Source organism: Talpa europaea (assembly GCF_964194135.1).
Source record: "Talpa europaea genome assembly, chromosome: 8".
Classification (NCBI taxonomy): domain Eukaryota; kingdom Metazoa; phylum Chordata; class Mammalia; order Eulipotyphla; family Talpidae; genus Talpa; species Talpa europaea.
In genome coordinates, this window is record NC_140075.1 from 93,282,482 (window position 1) to 93,307,901 (window position 25,420).

General features: G+C 32.6%; 1 protein-coding gene across 2 annotated transcripts in view; it reads left to right on the forward strand.

The window, feature by feature from the left end:
• Positions 1 to 25,420, forward strand: part of FUT8 (fucosyltransferase 8) — a gene marked incomplete at its 3' end in the record, with an annotated part of 109,712 nt that overhangs the window by 22,290 nt on the left and 62,002 nt on the right. The window contains exons 2-3 of one of the 2 annotated variants that reach the window (XM_084239834.1): positions 19,539 to 19,658; positions 19,764 to 19,931. In XM_084239834.1, the coding sequence (XP_084095960.1) occupies positions 19,539 to 19,658; positions 19,764 to 19,931 (288 nt within the window). The remainder of the gene's footprint in view (positions 1 to 19,538; positions 19,659 to 19,763; positions 19,932 to 25,420) is intronic. The other variant, XM_084239835.1, reaches the window with a different exon arrangement.

Sequence of the window (25,420 nt, forward strand, 5' to 3'; positions counted from 1 at the left end):
GCTCTTCAGGAAGTTTCCAGTTGCTTTTTAACTGAGGGATTAATTATGAAGGCTTTTCTGCAGCTTTGTGCAATTGCAACCATATGTGCAATTGGTGTTTTGCCAGCTCGTTTTTAAAACAGGCACTGTATGCCTTTGGATATATATGAGGATTTTTCACTCTGATTTTGTGTCATAATCATTCTTCTGCAAAGTAGTTCACAAAAAATAATTGCGTGAGTGTGACTTGAAGTAAAAAAAAGCACAGTAAGTTCTCATTTGACGTCATCCTTAGATTCTTGGAAATAAGTGAAATGATGTATAACAAAACCGGGTTTACCATAGGCAAATGGACACAAACCAGAGCTAAATTCTTAGCAGTGTATCACTGAATCACAAAAACATCACCAAACTTTTAAATAAAAACCCCAAACACTTCTAATATTCAACACTAATTTGTATTTGTTCACCTTTGGGATATGGGAGTAAACTAGAGTACCTGGAAGAAACTGACTCAGATCTGGGAAGGAGGTACAAACTCCACACAGGCTATGGCTCTGACTTGGAGTCAATCTTTCAATGAAATGACGTAGAAGGAAATTATATTATTTGAGGACATGATGTATGTGTGTGTAACTTTTGGACAAAAGAATGGGTGAGTTTGGTGAAGCTTCATCCTTTGGTAGAAAGTAAAAGAGGACTCTACCAGAGAGTGGACTTGCATCCTTTCAAGCCAGTAGCCTAGATCTCTCTAGTAATGATATTAAGTGGACATTTCAATTTGTAGGCTAGTTTATCCTTGAGGATAAAAATCTCAAATGGTTTCAGGCATATTCAATCATCTTTCCCCTGTAAAATAATCTACCCATTGATTTGTTGATACTTTGTTCAATCCTGAGTGGGTTGTCAGTATTGGGAATAATGCATGTCATGTGTTTCTATCTTTTTCCTCTCTTTTACTTATTGGGGAGCTATCTCTACCCATTTTTAAATGTGTCATTCATTTAATAGACATTTCTTGAGCACGTTACTGTATGCCAGCACTTGGGCTGGGCCATGCCGTGTTCATGGAATTGAACTCCATTTGGTAACTACTCTCTGAGTGCAGAATTATTTTTTGTGAATATATTGAGTGTTTTGCCTTCCTTCCTCCCATTCTTGTTCCCTCCCTCCACCCTTTTAAGTAACAGATAAAGTTTGCAAATTTGTTATCTTTCACATGATACTGTAGGTTTTTATCCTGAGTCTTCCAGAATTCCTTGGCAATGATAAAATGAGTATTATTAATAAGGTGCCTTTTGATTTTCAAATGAAAATCAATCATATACAATAAACTATATATTTTTAAATTTAATTGGATAGGAATAACCAAAAATACCAAAAAATAAAAAAAATTCTTTGCGTAGTTATATTAAAACTTTTTTGCTCTTTGATTAAATATTCATCATTAAGGACCATACCTTTTCCCCTCTCCCGGGGGTAGGTTGCCCTTCTGCCCATTTTTCATGTCTTGTTGGCAGTTACCGAGTATTTTTTAGTGCTGAGAGAAGATTGTTTGATTCACTTGGTGGGTTTCAGCAGAGTTCCAAATAGGTCAGATATTATAAACCAACAGTATATGGTATAATTGATTAATAAATATTATATTAATCTGTCCCTGTTTTCTTCAGCATTCTTTCATGTTAGATTCTAAAATCAGTGTGTCAAAATCGGACTGATCATCAGAATTATCAGAATTATTTTTTTAATTGAATTTCTGGGTTTGTGAAGGGGAAAAACCTGATCACCCTTCTCTCTTCCATTCATTGTTTTCCTATAAGAGTCCATCAATAAATGTCATATTTTTTTTAACAACACTATTCTTGTTTCAGTTAGGAATCTGATTCTCTAAAATTGATTAGAGAAGAAAGCTCCTAAGATCTCACCTCTTTTGTTTCTTGAACAGTATTTCTCTTCCCTTCTTTTATTTTTGGCAGTTTTATTCTGAACTCGTTTTATACGAGAGCAGAAAAAGACTTGCCCTTGAGTCTTCTGATCCAGTATACCATTAAATTCCTAACCATCTCTACCTGTAATTACTGCTCCCTTAGTTTTAACACTCACTGTAATAGTAGCTGGCCTCCCTTCCTGCCTTTCATTCTCTATACAATAACTGAAGTGAATACTCTTGATAATATTATCTTGGCACAACTTTTTAAAACTCTTCAAAGCCTCCTACTGCATGTAACAATGAGCTTCTACACTTCTTTTGCATGGCATGCAAGGTCATTATGAATTGGCTCTCCCCTACCTCTCTGCTTTTATTTTCTACTGCTTTCCCTCTAAAATCAGTAGTACCAAACTTCACACCTCCAAGTTTTTGCATGTGCTGTTCTTTCTGCCTAGAATGCTCCTACTAAAATCTCCTTCAACCTATTTCTAGTTTCGCATGTAGTTTGATATATATACCTCATGCATTGACTTCTCTGTAAAGCCATTTTTACCTTGCCTGAATCCATGTAGTCATATGATGCGTTAATCTTTTCTCAATTACCTGGATTCAAATTTACTGTTGTATTTTTCACACTGGATCTGTTTCCTTACTTGCTGTCCTTTCCCTACTAGACTGTGAGCTTCTTAAGGGTAGTAGTCATGTCTTACCTCTTTGATATTCCCCAGTAATTCTCCCAGTGTCATGTATAATTAAAAGTCCACAGTAAATGCTTACTGAATAAAATTCGTGTAAAATTGAATTAGAGCTGAAGATCAAACACATAAAGTGATTAAAGTACTTGGAAGTGATTCTGAGGCCATATTGAGACTTTTAGCCAGTGAAGGTGCCCTATGGATTATTTCTGAAAGGAAAGTGATTTACTTAAATTAGTGGGGTGTTCAGTTTGGGACTGCAGAATCCTGACTTTCAAAACTGTGATATAAATCACCCCTTTAGGGAAGGGTACATTCCTATAAATTGCAACATTGATTAAAGCAATGCTGCTGAGGGTTGCCAGTGTAATTTCCAAAGAGCAAGTTTAGTGCGTGGTATTTTTGGCAATTTCTTTCCATTTTTCTTCATGTCAAGAATCCAGCTTAGTTTATTTCAACTAGTCTTCAGGCAATTGGTCAGTCCTTCCAGGCTTCAATAATGTTTATAATCCTCAACATAATTTCATAGGATTTCCAATCTAATCCTATATTGCCTGTGGATCTGTACCATATATTTTTCTTGAATCATTTACTTAAATTACTATAAAACACCATTGATTGCACTCCACTCTTTTTGTGAATCTTTATGTGTCAATACTGTGTTGCTTTTATTTACTTTTTTTAAAATAAAAAGTAGACTAAGGAAAGTATTCACTATTTTTAAAAAGAATAATGTAAGTTTTAAAGAATGATGTAACTGAAAGTGAATCTTGGAGTTAAGTGGGGAATCTATTACATTTTATTTTCAAAAAGGGATAATTGTTACTTTAGCAAACAAACCAGGTCATTATGAATTGGCTCTCACCTACCTCTCTGCTTTTATTTTCTACTGCTTTCTCTCTAAAATCAGTAGTATACCATCTAAATGTTCAGATTTTTAAAAAAAGTTCAGATTTTTATCAAGAACACTATAAATTCTGTATTCACAGCGTAGGGCTTTAGACTAATATTGTCTCCCTAATATCCATATGAGGGAATATGATAGTAGTAAAGAAATAAAAATTGTTACTAGATAATTATGTTTTTCTAATGAATTTCACAGTGTTGGTTTAACTTTTAAGAAATCTCTACTAAAAGTAATTAGAAAATAAAGTGAAAATCCATTTTCAAATGTGAATTCTTAAAATATAAATTGGATACTTACTGTTTGTTAATTAATAACCTTTAAATCTCCCATAAATGTTGGAGTATGGTTAACTTGAGTGGATATAGGTTTAACTAGAAATTTTTCAGTTAAATTTCAAAAGTATTTAGGTAGAGACTTTTTTTTAAGCCCTGTTGTACGTATTTGATTATTTTAATATGAACAAAATATATTAAAACTTTTCCAAAGTGAAATTATGTAAAAAATAACAGTTTGTTTCTAAGGTTCACTTCATCTTCCTTAAAAGTAAAGTGTTATGTTTCTTCATTTCCATGATATACCTTAGTTTGGTTTTAAAACCACTTTAAAATGAGTTCCCTAATTTTGAGAAGAAATGTTACTTTGAATTCAGTAAAATTAACATTTTTAAATCAAAGAATTGGGTAGAAATTTATCTATTATTCTTCTGGTATTTTTTTCTGTCAACTGTAGTTGAAAACATTTCTGGTATGACTGACAGTTACTCTCACTGTCTGTATTAAAGTATCAGTATCGTCTGGGCTAGAAAATACAAATTTATGTAATAGCAATAGAAATGAAATTCGTAAAATGACCTGAATCTAAAACCTTCATCAGTAGAATTGAAATTATTTTTTGTCCTCTTTCAGCTGTGTGGTTTTAAGTTTTTTTTGAGTGTTATTTTTTAAATTAAATAAAATATATACAGAAATGAACACATGCACATGCATATGCAAAATGAAGTTATACTTTTGATGTGGTATGATTTTAACTATAAATCTATAATGAAAAGCACATTTTTTTTACTTGGATATGAGTATGCATAACTTGAAAATTGAATGTACTTATTAATCATTACTTTGACAGCAGCAATGTTCAATTATAATTCTTGGTATTGTCATATAATTTATATGGTATTCTATCCAAAGCTGTTAATTCATTTACAATAGTTATCAAGACTATTGTTCTGGAGAAGGACTGCTTTCCTTTCTTATATGATAAGCCATTTTAACGTAACTGAAATTTTTATAAAGCCATCCTTCTTTCATTTTCCTTCAGATTTTCCTAGGAGACTATAGTGTGTGGGTGTATAGAATAACTAGAGAAGTTACTAAATCTTATTTATTCTTTAGATAGTTTTCAACTAACTCACCAAGAAAGCATAGTAAGAAAGCAGGAAAAAAATTGCATCAGAAAGCTTTAAAAACAAACAAACAAAAAAACCCAAACAATAAAAACTTTAAGTTTGTAATGGTTTTCTCTCGTAGGACTTACTTGATGAATATATATTGAGTTTTCCAAGCATGTTCCTGTGTAAATGCTTATGTTGATGTGTGGGATTTTAATCAATTTTTTCTGGACCAGTCATCTGGTCTAGATGCAGCTCGGCAAATATAATTCATAAGAAGACTCAGTTGTCATGTTCTTTACAATCTTCATAAAATTTTAGGTATGTGCCATAAAGATAGTCTACAGTATTCTGTGCTGTCCCACTGCAATAACAACAAAATGTTAACATTAACAAGGAAAGGCAACATTTATTGAGTGCCTGCTATTTTGGAGCATTTAGTTCTCAAAAATAATTCTTTGCAGTACTATTATTTTCATGGTAAAGGTAAAGAAACAGGTGCTTAGAAAAAGGTTAAATAACTTTAGAGTCATACAACTAGCAGGACCCTCATCAAGATCTATCTTCTTCTAAAACCTGTGATTTTATTCTCTATACTATCTGGTGGTTTAAAAAGCACCGGTTTGCATGATCTTTACAGTGATGGTGATGCATTCAGATTTATTCGGACTTATTAGAATGCCTATCTCCCAGAGTGGCTTGACTTGGGATCAAGGGCATGATAGTGTAATACAGATGTTCTTCAGAGACCTGGAAACCCTTTATACCTGTCTTAAAATAACTGACGATAATGGCAGTAGCAGCAATGGAAAAATGTGAACAGCTAATTCAAGGTAACTTTGAGCTACCTACTTATAACTCATGCTCACAGAGAATTTGTTCTTAATATGTTCTAATTTTTGAACTGGAGAAAGGACAAATAATGAAGCTCTGGTTTCCAGTTCTGTCTATACCTTCAACAAAGGAACCAACTGATGTTGTTGCTTGACTCTTTGAAAACTTTTGGGTTTGCATTTTTAATTTTTGCACATTAGATAAAATGGATAAGTATAGCTATATAAAGTAGTTCATTTGAATAAAATGATATTGTCTCTTAAATAGAGGGCCTGGCTCTTCCATCTTTCTAATTTGACAGACTCTTGGCAAAGCTTGACATTTGAATAAATGTAATTATTTTTGTGCTTTTTCTGGGAATATTTTAATTCCAGCTTGACTTAAAATTCTAGGTAGAAAAAAAATTAAGTTTTGGATTTAATTCCAGCTTTCAACAAGTTATGTTCACATGTATAAACTAGTCTAAACTTAACGTTACTCTGAATTTGTTGAGAGAATACCACTGTTGCAGATTCTTTTTATATATAGTTTATTCATAAAAAAATTCTTTTTATTGGGTGAAATGATCTTATCTTAAAAACTCTAGTCATATATCACAATGACTTAAAGTTTAGGTAGCTGATGAACAACTATATTGTTAATCTCTTCTGAATAAAAGATATTCTATTTGATATTTCTATAGTAATGTTCTAATGTATAGTATTATATGTCAGAAGTTGTAATCAAATAGCATTATTAATGAACGCATAGTTTTATTAGTTTTCCTCTAGTTTTATTAAGAAATGTCTCTGCACTTAATTAAGGAGTTAATTCTAATATATAGAGGTAGAACTCAGAAAACACTAAAATTGCCTGTCCCTGTCATTCTATATTGAACAAATGTTACTGTTTTGTTATGTTTGCTTCAGCTTGCTAGAAAAAATATAGATAATGCTTCATTCTTCAATCCCATTTTCCTTTCTCCCATCTCAGAGGTGAAATCACTATTCTGAGTGTTATAAATATTTATTGTCTTCAGTTTTATACTTGTATTATGTAAGTACATTTGCATTAAAGCAAATGTTTCTATGTTTTTAAAATTTGAAAGTTTTATGCTACATATATATAAATTCTGTAACTTCTTTCTTTCAGCATTGATACTCATGCAAAAATACACGAGAGTGATACTTACCGATATAGTCATTCCTCTTTATGAATTATAGTATTCCTTGTGCATGTCTCCTTGTGTAGATATCTAAGGTTTCTCTATAGCGACAAACTAGAAGGATGTATGCTGAATTTTAATTTATGTGCAGCTTCAACATTGAAAGTTTAACAATATTTCATAAATATATTGTTCTAATTTTACATCTCTATCTTTAATATATGTTATGCACTGAATTGTGTTCCGCTCCCTCCCCCCAGTTCATATGTTGTTGCTCAAAACCCCTGTAGCTCAGAATGTGATTGTATTTGGAGTAGGGCTTTTAAGGAGGTGACTAAGTTAAAACAAGTCCATTAGTGTGGACCCTAAAGCAATCTGTGTCCTTTTAAGTAGAGAAAATTTGAATACACACAAAAGACATCTGGGAGGGACTCTCACAAGAGAAGAGCATATGAGTACACACAGCTTGCCATTTGCAAATCAAAGAGAGAGAGACTTAAAAAGAATCCAAATCAGCCAGCACCTTGATTTTGGACTTCCAGCCTTCATTGCTGTGGGGGAAAAAATCTCTGTTATTGAAACCATCCAGTTTATGAATTTTTGTTCTGGTAGCCCTGGCAAACTAATACATATGTAACAATTACATTTTCTCTATGTCTTTACCTTTACCCTATTTTACACTTTTTAATTGTCAGTCTAATAGGTGAGAAGTGCTTTCTCTGTTTTAATTTGAACTTCTTCATTACTAAAATTTTAAAATTGGTCACTTCTCAGGGATTATTAATCAATAAACTCATCTGTAAATTGCTAGTTCATGTATTTTGTATATTTTTCTATTAGATTGTCCTTTTCGTATAGATTTGAAGTTCTTTATATAATCTTTCTTCTATTCACTGTCCATCTGTGAATTACCTATAAAGTTTATTGCATTAGACTTGCTATTATTTAAGGCAGCCAGATTTATCTTTCTTTTTATAGTTTGAGCTTTTAAAATTATTTAAGGCATTCTCTTTCCTAAGGTCATGAAAAATATTAAATTTCTTCTAAAATTTTAAAGTTTTGAGTATCAGATTATTTCACATTTTCCAAGTAGAAGCCAGCTGTCTCAGCATCACTAATTGAATAATTTACCCTTTTGTTAGTAATTTAGAGTGATATCACTGTCATACATATTGGGATCTGTTTATAGGTGATTTATTCTGTTCCATTAGCCTAGTTATCTGACCGTGGACCAGTACCATATATAACATTATTATCTGATAGGGCAAATTCCTCCTGTTTATTATTTTGTAAAATTATTCCATCAGTTTGAGAATTGTGATTGTTCCTATAAATTTTAGGGTTGTTACATGAAATTCAATCAAAAAATCCTTTTGTAATTTTTATTAGACTTTCTTGTACTTTATAGATCAATTTGGACAATGATTCTTTAGAAAATGTGTAATGTTTTTTCTCATACAGTTTTGTTTGCTCTATCACTGGATTTATTTCTTAGTACTTTATGTCATTGCCCTTGTAAATGTGATACTTTTTAAAGATTATGTTATAATTTGTGGTTATTGTTGTTTAGCAACATTAATCTAATTTGTATACCTTAATATTATATCTAGCAATTTCCCTGAATTCTCAATACAATTAGTTTGGAGATATCTTGGGTTTTCTACATTAATGATCATGTCATCGATGAATGACATTTGTACTTTCCTTTGTAAAATTTCTTACTACATTGGCTAAGACTTTCAGCATAGTGGTGAATAAAAGTGATGGTATTCTTGGATAATTTTTAGTTACGGTGTATTTTTAATACATTGCTGTATAGATATATCATTTAGGATTTCAAAAATAAGTTTTAGTTGAATTGAACCTTTATTTTTCCCTCTTGACTTTCATATCAGTCTTATATTTAACCTTGGAAATTAAATTCTAAAACTTCCTCACTTTTTAAACTCCCTAGAAAACTTTGATTCAGTTAACTGTTTATGAAGATTTGTAAAACTCATGTACAGTACCTTGATCTAGTTAGTGTGTTTTAAATTCAATGGACTTTTGACTGTTGATTCAGTTTCTAGTTCTTCTTAAATATATTTTAGTAATTTAATTTCTTCTAGAAACTTTTTCATTGTTTTTAAACAGCAATATTCATTGTTTTTGGGATACGTTTTAAAATGATTTGTTTGTGTTTGTGATGAATTTCGAAATTATTTCTTTGTGTTTATAATTCATTTTTTTATTCTTGCTACTGTTTATTTATGCCTAGGTTCTTTTTCTTAAGACATTTATTCTTTCAAAGATCCTTGGCAAAATTGTTGAAAGTTTTAAAGAAAAACAGCCTGCTTTAAATGAATTATTAAATATATTTCTGATAAAATATATATATTATTTAATTTAGGCTAAAATCACTGTTTATTTTATTTATTTATTTATTTTTAGTCTGACAGCAAAACAGGAATTCACTGGATATCATATTTTTGGTTAGAGCCACTGAATTCTTTAAAGAGTGGAGACTACAAGAAAGGCATCTCATGTTTGAGTAAAGATTTTCATCAAATGTTTTATTCAGGAGAATTTTATAATTGTTAAAAATCTCATAAAAACCTGACATGTAGACATTTTCAAAGGCTTTTTAAATAGGAAATGAGGAGCATTTGCAAGCAACTCTATTTCATTTCATGGTGTCACTTAGAATCAGTGAACCAGACCAGCCACATAGTCTACCTGTCTTGCATTTCCTTAATATATGTTATGCACTGAATTGTGCTCCACTCCCTCCCCCCAATTCATATGTTGTTGACCAATGATGTTTAATGTCTTTTAAAGTATCTATTTCCATTTTTATACCTTTTTTTGTGAAATGTCTATTCAAATCTTTATATATTTTTTTGGTTGTGTTTTTCTGAAGATTGGATTCTTTATAGTGCCTGGATACAAGTCCTCTGGCAGATAAAGGATTTGAAAATATTTTCTTGAAGTCCATGTCTTGTCTTTGCATTCTCTTAATAGTCTCTTTGTAAAGGAGGAGTTTAAATTTCAGCACAGTGCAGTTTTTTTTTTTTAATGGGTTATGTTTTTTTGTTATAGCTAAGAAAACTTTGCCTCTCAGAAAATCACAAAGTTACATTTCCTTTCTTCTTCCAGAAGTTTTGTTGTTGTAAAAATTATCCTTTCTCCAGCTAATTACCTTCGTGACCTTGTGAAAAGCAATTTTCTATATATGTGCAGGCCTATCACTGGGCTCTTTATTCTCTTCCGTTGATCTTTTTGTCTGTCTTTATGCTAGTACTTCGTACCTTTCAGTTTTCTTTTGTCTTTTTCAGATTTGTTTTGGCTCTTTAAGTGTTTTTTTTTTCTCCCAGTTCTATATGTATTTTAAGTCCAGTTTGTTGATTTCTAAATGAGGGCTCTCAAGGTCTTGTATTTTGTTTATCAGACTTATATTTATTTTTTTCATGTTTTTGTTATTTTTTAGGTAATATGCTTTGAAATATCAAGTTCCTATTTTTTTTGCTAGAATATAGTAATTTCATATATTTATCTTGTATTCTGCAATCTTTTAAAATTCCTTTTAAGATTTTCTATATGGATAATCATGTCATTTGTGAATAAGGATAGCTTATAGCTTTAATTTTTGCTTTCTATTCCAGATGTGATTTGTTTCTTTTTCTTGCCTTCTTATATCTAGGTAGAATCTTCAGTACAAAGTTGAATAGCAATAGCAAGAAAGAACATTCTTGTTTTATTTCTGATTTGGGGAAATATTCATTCTGTCACTGTTAACTATGGTGTTAGCAGATTTTTCATAAGTGCTTATTTTCACCTTGAAGAAGTTCCCTTAAATTTCTTAGTTTGCTGAGATTTTTTTAAAATCAGGAATGATGTTGGATTATAATTATATCAAGGTTTTGTTTCTTAGTCTGTTGAGATGATTATAGGGTTTTTTTTTTTTTAAGATTTTATTTATTTATGCATACAAGAGCTGGGGTACAGGCCAGAGACGTGGAGGATGAGAGGATTCACCAGAGACAGAGTGGGGAACAGAACAGGCAGACTGACTGAAACACACTACTGAGGGGAGCAGAGGGCAAGACAGGAGAGGTCTTCTGCGCCTTGTGTGTTGCTCCCTGGCCGACCGGGGATCGAACTCATGCTGCAGAGGCTGCGGTTTGCTTTGTAGTGTGGTGCTTAACCCCTTGCGACACCAGGGAGGCCCCGATCATATGTGTTTTATAAAATTTTGTTAATAGTGAATTACATTAGCTTATTTTTTAATATTAAACTAACCTTGTATTTTTAGGGTAAACCCCATTTGGTTATGATTTACTATCCTTTTTACAGATTGGTTAGGTTTGATTTGCTGAAAACTTTTAAAGAACTTTTATGTGTTTTCTTGGATATTAGTTTGTAATTTTCTTTTCTTGTATTATCTCTCTCTGATTATTTGAATTTGGGATAATACCAACTTTATATAATGAGTTAGGAAGCATTCTCTTCTGTGTTCTAGGAGAGTTGATGAGAGTTAGTATTTCTTTCCTAAATGTTTGGTGTAATTCATGAGTGAAACCATCTGGGACTAGAGTTTTCTTTATTGGGAGATGAAATTTAATTTCTTTAATATATATGACAATGTAATTATTAAATGAAATGGGTAGCTTATATTTTTTAAGCTATTTGTCCATTTTATTTATTTTTCTAAATGTATATGTTTTCTTATATAACATTTGTAAACCATCAGCATAGTCCCTTATGCTCTTCCTTCCCCTGTTTTGACCCCTCTCCTTCCCTCTTCCTTGCTGTATTCCTCAGATCTATGTTCAGCTTGTAAATTTTGTCTTTTTTCTTGACTTTTTGTTTGGCTTTTCTATATTGCACATATACATGAAACCATCCAATATTTATCTTTTTCCTTCTGACTTATTTCATTTAGCATAATTCCTTCTGGCTCCATCCATGTTGCTGCAAATGGCATGAGTTTATCTTTTTTGATCGCTGAGTAGTATTCCATTATGTGTGTATAGCACACCTTTTTGATCCATTTGTCTGTTTTGGGGCATCTAGATTGTTTCTATATCTTGACTAATGTAAATAGTGCTGCAGTCAACCTAGGAAGGCAGGTTTGTCATTGTGTCTAAATTTTCAAATTATTGACAGATTATTCATACTTAGTATATCTTTAATATCTAGACTGTGTAGTAGTGTAATATCATACCTGATATTGGTAGTTTGTGTCTTTTTTATGTATTTACTCATTAATCTGATTAGGCCAGGGGTTAGTACTCTTTTCACTGTGGGTCAAATTCTACTAGAAATTACAGGTCCCAACCCAAAAATGTTCCTTTGCCTGCTGAGAAAAGGATTCATTAGAGAGCACTAGTTGTGGTTGAACTAGGCAAGGCTTTTATTAGAGAGACTCGTACATGGGGGAACCAGTGTGGGAAAGCAGAATACAGCCTGCCTTCTTGAAGGGAATTGGGAAGGGATCTTTAAAGGGTAAGTCCACTAGGCAGGGAGGAGGAAACAGTGTCTTAACTTGTTCTGAGTTGGAGTGCCCCCAGGCATGCACACATGGGTTAGATTTCAACTGTGTATGTAGGCTCTTAGCTTTCTGCCTTCAGGAAGTTGTAAGATAATCATTAGTCAAGATCTAACACTTTTTATCTGTTGTGGTGCCTGATGGACAATCTGGTGGGCCAAATTGTTTGGACAGAACTAGCCAGTCCATGATTTGGTCCACCTGTTCAGCAGGACTTGGGGCAACTCATCCTATTGGCTGACAATTTCTTTTATCTGGGTATCCGGGCTATCTCACAGCTACCTGTTTTTGTTTTGTTTTTTTTTTTTTTCTTTTTATGACTTTAGTGCAGGCCAAGAATTTCATATTTTTTAAATGGGTACTTTTTAAATTTAAATTACATATGTGCCTTGATTTTATCCACTCATCTTGATTTTGCCTGTTGGCATGCAGAACCTTAAATATTTGTTACTTGGCTTTTTAGGGAATAGATTCTCAACCCCTGGGCTAAAGGTTTCTCGATTCTATTTTTTCTAAGACTCAGTTTTTAGTTTCATTGATTTTTCTGTTGGCTATCTTATTTGTATTTCATTGATTTCCTCTCTGATCTTTATTTCCTTCTACTTAATTTTAGTTTTATTTGCTCTTCCTCTCTCCCGCACAGTTTCTTAAGATAGAAGCTATTAAATATAATCTGAAATAAATCCAGTTGATTGTATTTTTCATGGTTGGCATTGTAGTTTTCATCTGCAGAAGTACGGTTTGGGACTTCATAACATCTTCGATGTCCTTGTCTCTTTAAATTTTGAACATATGAAATATGGCCATAATAGCAGGTTCTTGTTTGTCTATTCTGACATCTGTGTCAGTTCTGAGTTGGGTTTGAGTGAAAGAGTTTCCCCCTTATGGATTATATTTTCTTGTTTCTTTGCTTGCCTGATAATTTGATTTTTGCGGGGGTGGGATATAAAGGATTTGGGTGGGGGGATTCCAAGCATCAGGAACTTTTGCCTTGTTGGTTACTAGGTACATTGTATTATTAAAAATATTCTTAAAGATTGTTTTGGGAAGCAGTTACTTGATAATAGATAGTTTGGTTCTTTGGGCCTTCTTTTTAAGAATTGTTAGGCAGGACCCAACTAATGTTTTGTGTAAGGCCAATTTACTATCCTCTTTGCATATTGGTTAGGTTTTATTTGCTGAAAACTTTTAAAGAACTTTTATGTGTTTTCTTGGATATTAGTTTGTAATTTTCTTGTATTATCTCTCTCTGATTATTTGAAATTGATATAATACTAATTCAGTTGTAGTTTTGCTGAGGTCAAATGGTTCTGAGCTTTGAACCCCCCACAAAATAAGAGGTTTTCTATTCTCATGGTAGTTTCAGGAACTGTTCCTAACCTTGTTTGAATATCTGGTATTGCTATCACTAATTCTTTTAAAGAGTTATTTTTGCAGATATTTTCCTTGGGTAGTTTCTTTATATGCATATGCTGATTCTTAGTGGTGCCTTGGATATCTCTGGAACTCTGTATTTAGCTGTTTTCTTTGTCATCCAAACTCTTTCATGGTGTTTTTAAAAGACTTATTTTAGCTCCATTTTTTCACTTCAGGAAGTTTATTCAAGTCTACCTGAATTCTCCATGCTAGACTGGAAACTCTCAAAGCAGTAAGCTAGTGCTATAGTAAGACTAATCATTTGTATTCCTTTTCCAGAGATGACTGCCTTTTCTTGCTGATTCTAATTTCCTTTCCAACTTTATTGAGCTACAATTGACATGTAGAATTGTTTAAATTTAAGGTGTACAATATGATGGTTTGCTCTACTATGATGAAATGATTGCCATAATCAGGTTAATTAATACAATTAGCTCACATAATTGCCCTTTTTTGTGGTGAGTGCATTTAAGATCTACTCTTTGCAGCTTCCAAGTATATAATATGATATTGTCAACTATAGTCAATATGCTGTACATTAGACTCACCAGAACTAATTCATCTCATAACTGGAAGTTTGCACCCTTTGACCAGTAGCTCCCCATTACTCCCATCCCTGCTTGACTCTAGGCAATTACCTACTTACTTTCTGTGAGTTTGACATTTTTTAGATTGCACATATAAATCAGATTATATAGTAGTTATTTTTCTTTGTCTGACTTATTTCACTTGGCATAATCCCCTTAGGATTTATCCATATTGTGGCGAACAGCAGGATTTCCTTCCTTTTTATGACTGAATAATATTCAACTATGTATATACATAGGTGTACATACAGTTATATACCTACATACATAATATACATATGTATATATTTTATTTACTCATCTGTTGGCAAACAGGTTGTTTTCATGTCATCAGTTTTGTGAATAACAATGCAATGAAAACAAAGATGCCAGGTATCGTTTTGAGATTTAATTTCTGTCAGATACACAACCAAAAATGGAGTTGCTAAACCATATAGTGATTCTATTAAAAACTTTCGAGGAGCCTCAGGCTGTTTTCTAGAGCGGCTAAATCAATTTTCATCCCCACAATAGTGCACCAAAATTCGTTTTTCTCCACATCCTTCCAAACATTTGTTGTTTCTTATTTATTTGATAATAGTCATTCTAACAGTTGTAAGATGATATCTTATTGTGGTTTTATTTGCATTTCCCTGATGTTCAGTGATGTTGATCACTTTTGCATATAACTTATCAGTTATTTGTATGTCTTCTTTGAAAGATATCTTCTTTGGAAAAATGTCTGTTTAGATCTTTACTTTCTTATTAGATATGTTATTTGCAGATATTTTTTCCCATTCCATAGATGGCCTTTTCATTTTGTGAATCATTTCTTTCTCTGTGTACAAGCTTTTTAGTTAGATTTTTGTCTTTCATTTTGTTGATATGGTGAATTACATTGATTTGCAAAGGTTGAGGTATCCTTGCCTCCTGGAATAAATCCCACTTGGTCATGATGTATAGTTCTTTTAATGTACTCTTGAATTCAGTTTGCTATTATTTTGTTGAGGATTTTTGCATCTATGTTCACTAGGGATATGGTTCTGTAGTTTTCTTTTTTGTGATGTTCTTGTCTGCTTTTGGTATCAGAGTAATGTGATTCTCATAAAATGTATTTGAGAGCATTCCTATGAAAATTGGTAGCATTCCCTAGTAAAATTATATGATGCTGGGCTCTTGTTTTCTGAGAGAATTTTGATTATTGTTTCAGTTTCTTGTTTGTAATTTGTCTTTTCAGATTTTGTTTCTTCCTTTTTAGTCTTGGAATGATATATGCTTCTAAGGATTTATACAATTATTTCAGATTTTCCAGTTTGTTGGCATAAAGACTATTCATGGTAGTCTCTTATGATCCTCTGTATTTCTGAGGTGTCTGTAGTAACTTATCCTGTTTTGTTTTTGATTCTATTTAGTAGTTTTCTCCCTTTTTTCCCCCAGTGTATCTAGCTAAATGTTTGTCTATTTTGTTTATTATTTTGTTTATTTTTTTCAGGGAACCAGCTTTTGTTTTCATTGATCTTTGGAACTGTCATTCCACCCCTGCCCCTTCTATTTCATTTATTTCTGCTCTAATTTTTATTATTTTTTTCTTTCTACTGGGTTTTGGTTTCATTTGATCTTTTTTCTAGCTCCTTGCAGTATAGGGTAGGATTTTAGTTCTTTTATTTCTCGTAGTGGGCCAGCGTTGCTATATACGTCCCTCTTGGTACAGCTTTTGCTATGCCCCATAGGTTCTGGTAAATTGTGTGTTCATTTTTATTTGTCTACAAGTATTTTATACTTCTTTGATTTTTCCTCATTAGCTCAATAGTGTGGGAGTTTTCCTCTATTATTTTCCTTGAGTTTGCTCTCATTTCCTCTCTCCCTCTTCTGGCATACCTATTCTTTTTATGTTGGCTTTCTTAATATCAGATATTTCTCAAATTGCCTATTCATTCATTTTTACATCTCTTTTCTTCCACTTGGCTTCTTAGTGCATTACTATCTTCAAAGTCACTGATTTAATCCTCTACTTGATCTATTCTGACTCCCTAGCTTTTTCTAGAATTCTTGATCTTAATTATTTTACTCATTACCTCTTGAACTTCTGTTATTTTCTTATTTGAAACTTCAAATTCTATCTTCTGTTCATTGATCTCATTTCTGAGTTCATTAATTTGTTTTTCTGAACTTTTTTCTCTTTTATTAGCTTTTCTGAGTTCTCATATTTTTCTATGACCTCCTTTTTGAGTTCTCTTGTATTAGTTTTACTTGTCTTTCTGAGTTTTCTTCTATCTCTATGAGTTTCTATATTATAGTAGTTATGAACTCTTTGATAGGAAGATATAATCTTCCTTTTTTTTTTTGGTATTTGAATCCTAGAGAGTTGTTCTTGTCTTGTGATGTTATACTTTCTTGAGGTCCTAGATATACATGTGTTAATTTTTTGTGTATGTGCCCATTTTGCCACTTGAGATCTCCTTAGTTTATTATTATTTTTAATATCTTTAGTGTTTGACTTCATTTATTTATTTATTTTGACCTTTAATAGAGTCTGCATGTACTCAGATTCATTTTATAGTTGCTGAGCCTTCAGGGTGGAAAGAGACTTTGAGGGACCCAGGTGTTGGTATGGCTGAATTCAGGTGGGACTGGCTCATGTTTGTGGCACTCTAATAATCCTCTACTCTGGCGGTTGCAATAAGAGACTGGATGGTGCCTGTGCTCTCAGAGCACCTCATAAAGTAAGTTCCAGCCCCAGGGAGTGGGAAAAGCAAGTGCAGATCAGAATATCTGCTCTGCTGTTATTTTTGCTGGGGAACCAGTTTATGTGGAACTTCCTTGTTCCTCCATAATGTTTTCCCTTTTTTCAAGGGACTATGTCACCACACACCTCCTCTTTCCTTTTCCCAGGGTGTTTAGCTGGGCTGACCACATAGCTTCTGGTGTTCCCTACTTAGTCAACAACCCACAGGATCCTCTCTCCATCCACCTTTTGTTCAATGTAACATGAATCTCCTCAGTGTCAACCCTGTTGATGTCTGTACTGGTCTCTGCTGTCCAAGGGATTATTAGTCCTATTCCCATCCAAGAGACTATCTGTCCAAACAGTATCCTTCCGGCTTGCTGCACCAGGTACCACCGCCTATGGTGGGACCAGACCCTGCAGTTGTCTCTGTAACGCAGGCATTCTGAGGTTATAGCTCTTCTGTAAAATAACTGAGTCTAAATATAATCATATCAATAAAGTTTATTGTTAGAAACTGCTAAGTACTTTTATATAAGTCATTTTCCTCATTTAAATAAACTTCTAGGGGGAAAATGCAACCATTTATTTGTCTTTACAATAGTTTTGCAAAAGTTTATGTGTATATGTATGTCCTTAATGCCATATCATCCAACATCATTTTGTTATACATTGTTATACAATGTTATACATTGGTTACATAGTTATACAGAATTATACATGCTATGCATAGTTATACAATGTTACACAGTTAAACATTTTGTTATACATAGTCCTTAATGCCATATATTCAACATCATTTTGTTATACATAGTTTTGTTATAACATTGATGAGAAAAAAATAATCCTGTTCAACACGGAACAAATGAAATTATTCAACATTTTTTTATATATGTATTTTTAATTTATATTTCCTAGAGCCTAAACTGATATTAAGTGAGGAATTATTGAATGTATTCATTCTATTGCTATGGAAAACCCCATATACTTTGTGGCTTAAAACAATGGGAATTTTTTCTCTTATAGTTTAGAAGGACAGAATTCTGAAGTGAGTTTCACTAAGCTAAAAGCAAGGTGTCAACAGGATCATGTTCCTGAGGGAAGCTGTAGATGAAAATCTGTTTCCTTCCCTTTTCCAGCTTAGGATATATTTCTTGGAGTTATTGTTCATGATTCCTTTCTCCATCTTCAAAACTAATAACCACATCACCTTTTTCTCTTTTGTGATAAAATCTCTCTTTCTCAATCTCTCTTAAAAACAGTTGTAATTACAATTATTGCTTACCTTGGTAATCCAAGAAGATTTTCTCATGTCAAGACCCTTAATCACATATAGGGTACCATTCATAGGTTCCAGGATTTGAATATGGATATATTTTGTGGTTATAATGGAGCAATAATTTTGTCATAAGTCATAAAAACAAGGAAATAGAGTTTAGTAACATTATACAGAGAGGTTGGTAGTTTCTTTTTTTTCCTTTTTAAAAAAGACTCATTTATGCATACAAGAACTGGGGTACAGGCCAAAGAGGCGGGTGAGAGGATTCACCAGAGGCAGAGTGGGGAACAGCACAGGCAGATCTACTGAAACACACTGCTGAGGGGAGCAGCGGGTGAGACAGGAGAGGTCTGCTGTGCCATGTGGGTAGCTCCATGGCCTGGGATTGAATTCGTGCTGCAGTGGCTGCAGACAGCTTCATAGGTTACATCTTAACCTCTTGCACACCAGGGAGGCCCAGAGGTTGATATTTTAAGCAAGAAATCCTGGAGTTCTTCTGCTATCTTTTAATGTTTTATTTTATTTTATTTTATTTTTTATTTTAACATTTTAGATTGTTGGCTGACATTTTTTTTTTTCCTGAATGAAAAAACCCAAAATATTAACCTTCAGTTTTTGTCTAATGTATCAGCTTCTACTCTTCTCTTTCCCTTCCTTATAAAACCAATGCTTGGTAATCTAAGTGCATGAGTTCATTAATTGGATCACAGATTTACATAGTCTGATATTGTGATAAATTTAGAAATAATTTGTAATTGATATTTGAACATGGAAACAAGTTTAGAAATGGAAACATGTTTAAAACATGTTTAGAATATTCCCTTTGAGCATTTTTTTCACAGTTTTTATTCTCAACACTAATGAGGAATTGACCACTGCTGCTGAGGCTATTATTCTGAGTTTTTTTTAGGAGTCAGTCAATTCCTAGGTCATATGCCTACATCTCTGAGGTGTATTTTTTTAATATTTTCATTTATGATCGTTCAAGTACTTACACTTTATACCTTTTAAGAGATGGTTAGAGAGTTTTATTTGGTACCTTTAGTGTGCTATAAGAGTTACCAATAAATATGTTTTTGGAAAGTAAACATGCATTTTGTTGTGTAATTTATTTATAAGCTGAATGTTTGCATTTTCTTTCCTGCACTACAGGATACCAGAAGGCCCCATTGATCAGGGGCCAGCTTCAGTAAGGGTTCGTGCTTTAGAAGAGCAGCTTGTGAAGGCCAAAGAACAGATTGAAAATTATAAGAAACAAACTAAAAATGGTAGGTGATTCTATAGTGTTTTCCCTCTTCAATATGTTGATATTAGCCAAATAATTGAAAATTTTCTTTCATCAAAATATTTGAAATGCTGATTTTTTTTCTCTTTGAGTGTAGGTCTAGGGAAGGATCATGAAATCCTAAGGAGGAGGATTGAAAATGGAGCTAAAGAGCTTTGGTTTTTTCTACAAAGTGAATTGAAGAAATTAAAGAATTTAGAAGGAATTGAATTCCAAAGACATGCAGATGAATTTCTGTCAGATTTGGGACATCATGAAAGGTACTTTTTTCTTTCATATTTCACTTGGACTTTACTAATGATTATAATCTTAAGAATGTGAAACTGGAACTTTTTTTTTAATTTCCCTGCTTAAAAATGACACCTATTTTTAGCAGTATGAAGAGTAACTAAGGTCTCAAAGGGTATTAATTGTGAAATATAGTTCATCAACTGAAACGTATCACTAGGAAATAATTATCTGAAATGTATTGGTAGAAATCTCTACGTAAACTCTGAAGATAGAGTCATCAGTCAACAAAACATTAAAATATTGTAATTTCAATTAAAATATTGTAAATTCTCTTCATGCACATTCAATATATGAAGAATTGTAGAATTTTACGTTATTGTATATTGGAACTCATACTGATACTGGTAGTTATGTTTCTAGTTCAAACATTTAAAAACTTGAAAATAGCACCTATTTAGGGTTTCCAGTGAAAGGTTAACAGGTTTTTGATAAAAGGGAGCATTATGCCAAATCCTCTTCATACCCAAAGAGGATTTAAGTTGGGTAGACTATGTAGTGTTTAAGAAAGAAGCTGAAATCTGCTTAGTTAAATTTGTTACTCCTGTTTATACCTTTCTAAGAATATGCAGTTCATCTTTCATTTTCTAGAAAAGAAAACATTTTGGTACTGGTATGTTCTTGCAGAACAAAATGTATCAGAATTATTATAAATACAGTGAAATCTGCTCTTACACCTATTCTACTTATGTCTATATTCCCAGTAGGATTTTGATGGTAATTACTATCTCATTAGTGAATAATAAAAAAAAAAAATTGTTGTATTAATACAACCTACCACTGTGAAGAGGAAAGGAATTACCCACAACCAAGAGATTCATTTATATTAACATCATCATTAATGCTATGATTTTGAAAAGTTGCTGTGCAGATTTAAGTGAAATTACAAATAAGATCTGTTTATTGGAATCATTTTAGCATTAATGAATCTACAGAAATAAGGTAGCATGAATTTCAATAGGCACTGAATTATTAAACCACATATTAGATAGTCCCTTTGAAATTTTCAGCATACCATGGTATCAAGCCATACATAGACCATTAGACCAAATGTTAACAAATTTTGTCTTTAGAGATTCTCTACTATAGAGCTAATTCTAGGCATCAAGATTCTGTTCATTGTAGCTATTTGCTTGTGTGCTTTGCTTCTCATGGTTTTACAGGAAATGCATACCCAAAGAGGATTTAAGGAGTAGGCTATGTGGTATTTAAGAAGGAATTTGCAGTCGACTTCTGAAGGAATGTTGTATTTTAAAGTTTGATTGATTTAATTGAATTACTTGAGTAATTTTCAGGCCTTGTCTAAATCAAAATTAATTATTTAAAGAATTATTTTGAATTGCCTCTCAGCCTTTTGGCTAAGATCAATTGTAAATAATTATTTTGAGCATATGTTTTGTGGCTGTATGTACAAATGAAAAAGTATATACAAATATACAAATGAAAAAAGCTGGGCCCTGAAAAGTTGATGTAAATCATTGTTAGCTTTTTTTGTAAATTAAATTCCATTTTAAGTCTATAGTGATTCTTGACACTGCCTTTTAATATAAGTTAAGTAATGATATTTCACTGAAAACAAAAATGGAAAGTTATGGTATACAACTCAGTTTCTTTTGCTGTATTAAGCAAAATTATAATGAATTTGGAACATAGCTTTATAGCATAGTAATTTAACTCCATGCAGATAGGTTAGACTGCAGTGATACAAATAAGAGCAAAACACAATCAAACATTAAAGAAATAACCTTTAAATTGATGAATGCACAAATAGAGAGGATTCATATGTATATGTTATGTGCAATCTAACCAAAAATTTTCAGGTTCCTTAAGTGTAAGAATTAAGATTAAAATAGAAATTTACATTGTCTTGGGTGTTTTTTACATTACAGAAATTCTCATTTCATTTTCACTCTTGTCCAAATTGTAGTGACTAGGTTGTCTTTGGACTGACAGTTTACGCTCTCTTGAGAAATCAGTTAGAGGTTGAGTCCATCAGTTTTCTCATTCAAAGCCCCCTGTGAATCACCTTAACATTTTTTGTTTCAGAAATACATCAATTATGGAGAAGAAAACTTAATGTACTTTTGCTTCTTCAGAAGGAATTTCTTTCTTTCTTAGTACTTTGTTTTGATGGAAACACTGATTCTCTTATTTTTTGCCTTTCTAAGTCAGCTTTATTGTGACAATTTATGTACAATAAATGCACATATTTTAGTCTATAATATAATATACATTGATTATATAGCACTATTATATATTATATAGTACTATATTGTATAATATATATAATGTAAACATAAATATAATGTACAAGCCACCAGAGACAAATGTACACAAATGTAAATTTCTATTTTAAGTCTATAAGCTTTGAAATGATCATGGTTTTGTAACAGCCATCACCCCAAGATACAGAACATTGCAGTTGCTCAAGAAGTTTCCCCATGCACCTTGCAGCCAGCAATGCCCCCATCCCCAGTCTCTGACAGTCACCAGATTTGTTCCTATCCCTATAATTTTGCCTTTTCCAGAATTTTATGTAAATGCACTTATACACTATGTATATTTTTGAGTGTGGTTTCTTTCTTTTTATTTTTTTTTTTGGCATAATATTGGGATTCACCTATGTTGTTTTATATATTGACAGTTTGTTTCCTTTTTCTTGCTAAGTAATGCTTCATTGTATGGCTATACCAAGGTTAGTTTATCCATTCACCAGTTGAAGAACATTTGGATTTTTTCTATTTTTTGCCGATTATGAATAAAGCCTTTATAAACATTAATATACACATTTTGGTGTAAATAGTTCTCATTTTAATAATAGGAATGGGGCCGATGGGTCATGTGTTGAGTGTATTTTTTACCTTATAAGAAACTGCTGAACTGTTTTCCCAATTGATATTACTATTTTGCATTCTTACCAGCAATTTGTAAGAGTTCTTAGTTGCTCAGTATCCTAGTGCACGTTTGATATTGTCAGTTTTAACATTTTCCTCACCATTCTAATGGGAACATAATGGTATGTCATTGCAGTTTTATTTTGCATTTCCTTACTAATAATGTTGAACATCTTTACATGTGCATATTTGCTATCCACATATTATCCTTGGTAAAGTCTGTTCAAATAACATGTGTAATTTGGGAGAAAATTGTCTTATTATTGAGCTGACATGTTCTATATTTATTCTGGATGCCAGCCCTTCTGGTACATTTTAGAAAGTCCATCTGAGAGAGATGAAGGGAAGCCTGGTGTCAGGAAAGTAGAAGGATTTTGCAGAAGTCCCAGTAAGTGATAGTGAACTGGTGGACCTGGGTAATTGCAATAGGGATGAGAAAAAGGGATAGATATGTGAAAAAATAGAAGTTGTAGAACTTGGTGACTGACCAATGTGATGGAGATGTGGGAGTCAAAAGTAATTGAGGACTTGTGTTTTACTAGGAAGTTAACTTTCATAGATGGAATCTTTGTTTTTGTGAAGTAAATTGTTTTTTCTTCCTCATGAATTGTACAATAATTTCCTGAAAACAGGAACTCTGAGTTCAATATTTCTACCCTGCTGCTCTTAGTATTCACTATTTAGTTAGCATTCCGTAAGTTGCATCTTCTTACTGGGTGGGGAGACTGTGCATTTTTTGATTATTGCACACTCTACTTTGTATCTTTTTGTAAAAACAAAATCTTATTTCACTGAAAGATTTGTGAAAACTATACAACTAAAGGAAATTATGTAATTGAGGTAAAAATATTCTCCAGCAATTAAGAACCCCGAAAGTTGTGAATAGCAAGTTACAACATAAAAGTCACTTACCCTGAATAAAACTGGAAACTAGTTAATTTCCAGGGGATCCTGCAAAAGAGAAGGTGTCTTTTAGACGTTTAGGGCTATGTAGGAAATGGAGAGGGCTATCAGGCTCTTGCTAATAGGGGACATGGTACTCAAAGAAAATCTAGCATTATGCTCATTGCCCTTGACTATGTGTTTGATTCACTCTGGAGGATTTAAATGATCCCTGTATCTAAAAGTAGTATTCATTTACATTTCATAAGACTGTTCAGTGGTTTTTCTAATGCATTTATATGTTAAAATTAAAATGGAATTTTGCCTCATCATAAGTTCATTAAAGAGCTAAAAGCTAGAGAACTAACTTAGGTTTTATGTTTTATTCCATGGTACTAATATTCCTTGAGAGGAGAAAAGGAACAGTAAAATTAACATGGGACATTGTTTTCTCTTGATTACTATGAGCTCTTGAGGTCAACTTATATATTTGTTTTATGAACAAAACTGAAACTTAAGTTTAATGTTGAAAAAGGATAAAAAATGTATCCTAATTTATTCTCATATATTTTTTTCATGTTCAGCTTTCTTTGCTTAATCTAAGTAAAATTGCACATCTTTGGTTTGGATTCTTCAAGAGGTTAATAAAGCATAATGAATGTGTATCTAAATCAGAACTCTATATATGTTTATCAGTATGTACTAGGTTTCTTTTTTTTAAAATTTATTTTTATATGTTTATGCATATAAGAACTAGGTTGTAAAAGCCAGATATGGCGGGGGTTTGGGGGGAGGTGGTGAGAAGATTCATTAGAGACAGAGTGGGGAGCAGAACAGGTGGGAGCTATTGAAATACACTGCTGAGGGGAGTGGCTGGTGAGACAGGAGAGGTCTCCTGCGCCATGTGGGTCACCTCCCTGGCAGGGGCTTGAACTCAGGCCTTAGCGATAGATGATAGCTTGATAGCCCTGAGACTTAACCCCCTATGCCATCAAGGAGGCCCATATCTCTCTCTCTCTCTCTCTCCCCCTCTCTCTCTCTCTCTCTTTTTTTGATGAGCAATATTCACGTTACTATGAAGGACATATTTTTAACTAAGTCAATTTTAAGAGCAGAACACCTGCTTTTCTAAAGAAATGTCATAGAAGCCCAATATAAACTACTAAATACTAAGTCACAAGTATTACTAGTGTTGTTAGTTGCCCTACTAAGGGGAAAAACTTATACCCCAAATATTTTAACTTGTAAAGTCATGATCATAGTCATATTAAGCAATTTGAAATACAGCTCTTATCATCTGATAATGAGAAGCATATTTCACAATGAAACTCTTTTCAACATGTAGGTAAATTAGAAAATTAGTGGGGAAGACAAAAGTGCTCTGTCCTAATTGTTCAGAATCTTTGTGCATCACTGTTATGGCAGTGGTTTTCAAACTTCAGCGAGTTGCCAAGATCACTTCCAGGGGGATTGCGAAAGCCCATCCCTGGACTTTCTAATTCAGTAAATCTGGAATGGGGTCTCAACATTTACATTTCTAACAAGCACCTAAATGATGATAAAGTTGCTGGTTTTATGAAATAAATCTCTACAGAATCTCTGAATCTCTGGTTCTCTTTATAAGTTTACCACTAATAATTATCTGTTTCCTTGAAAAAAGCCACATCTCTCTAGAGAATAGTGTA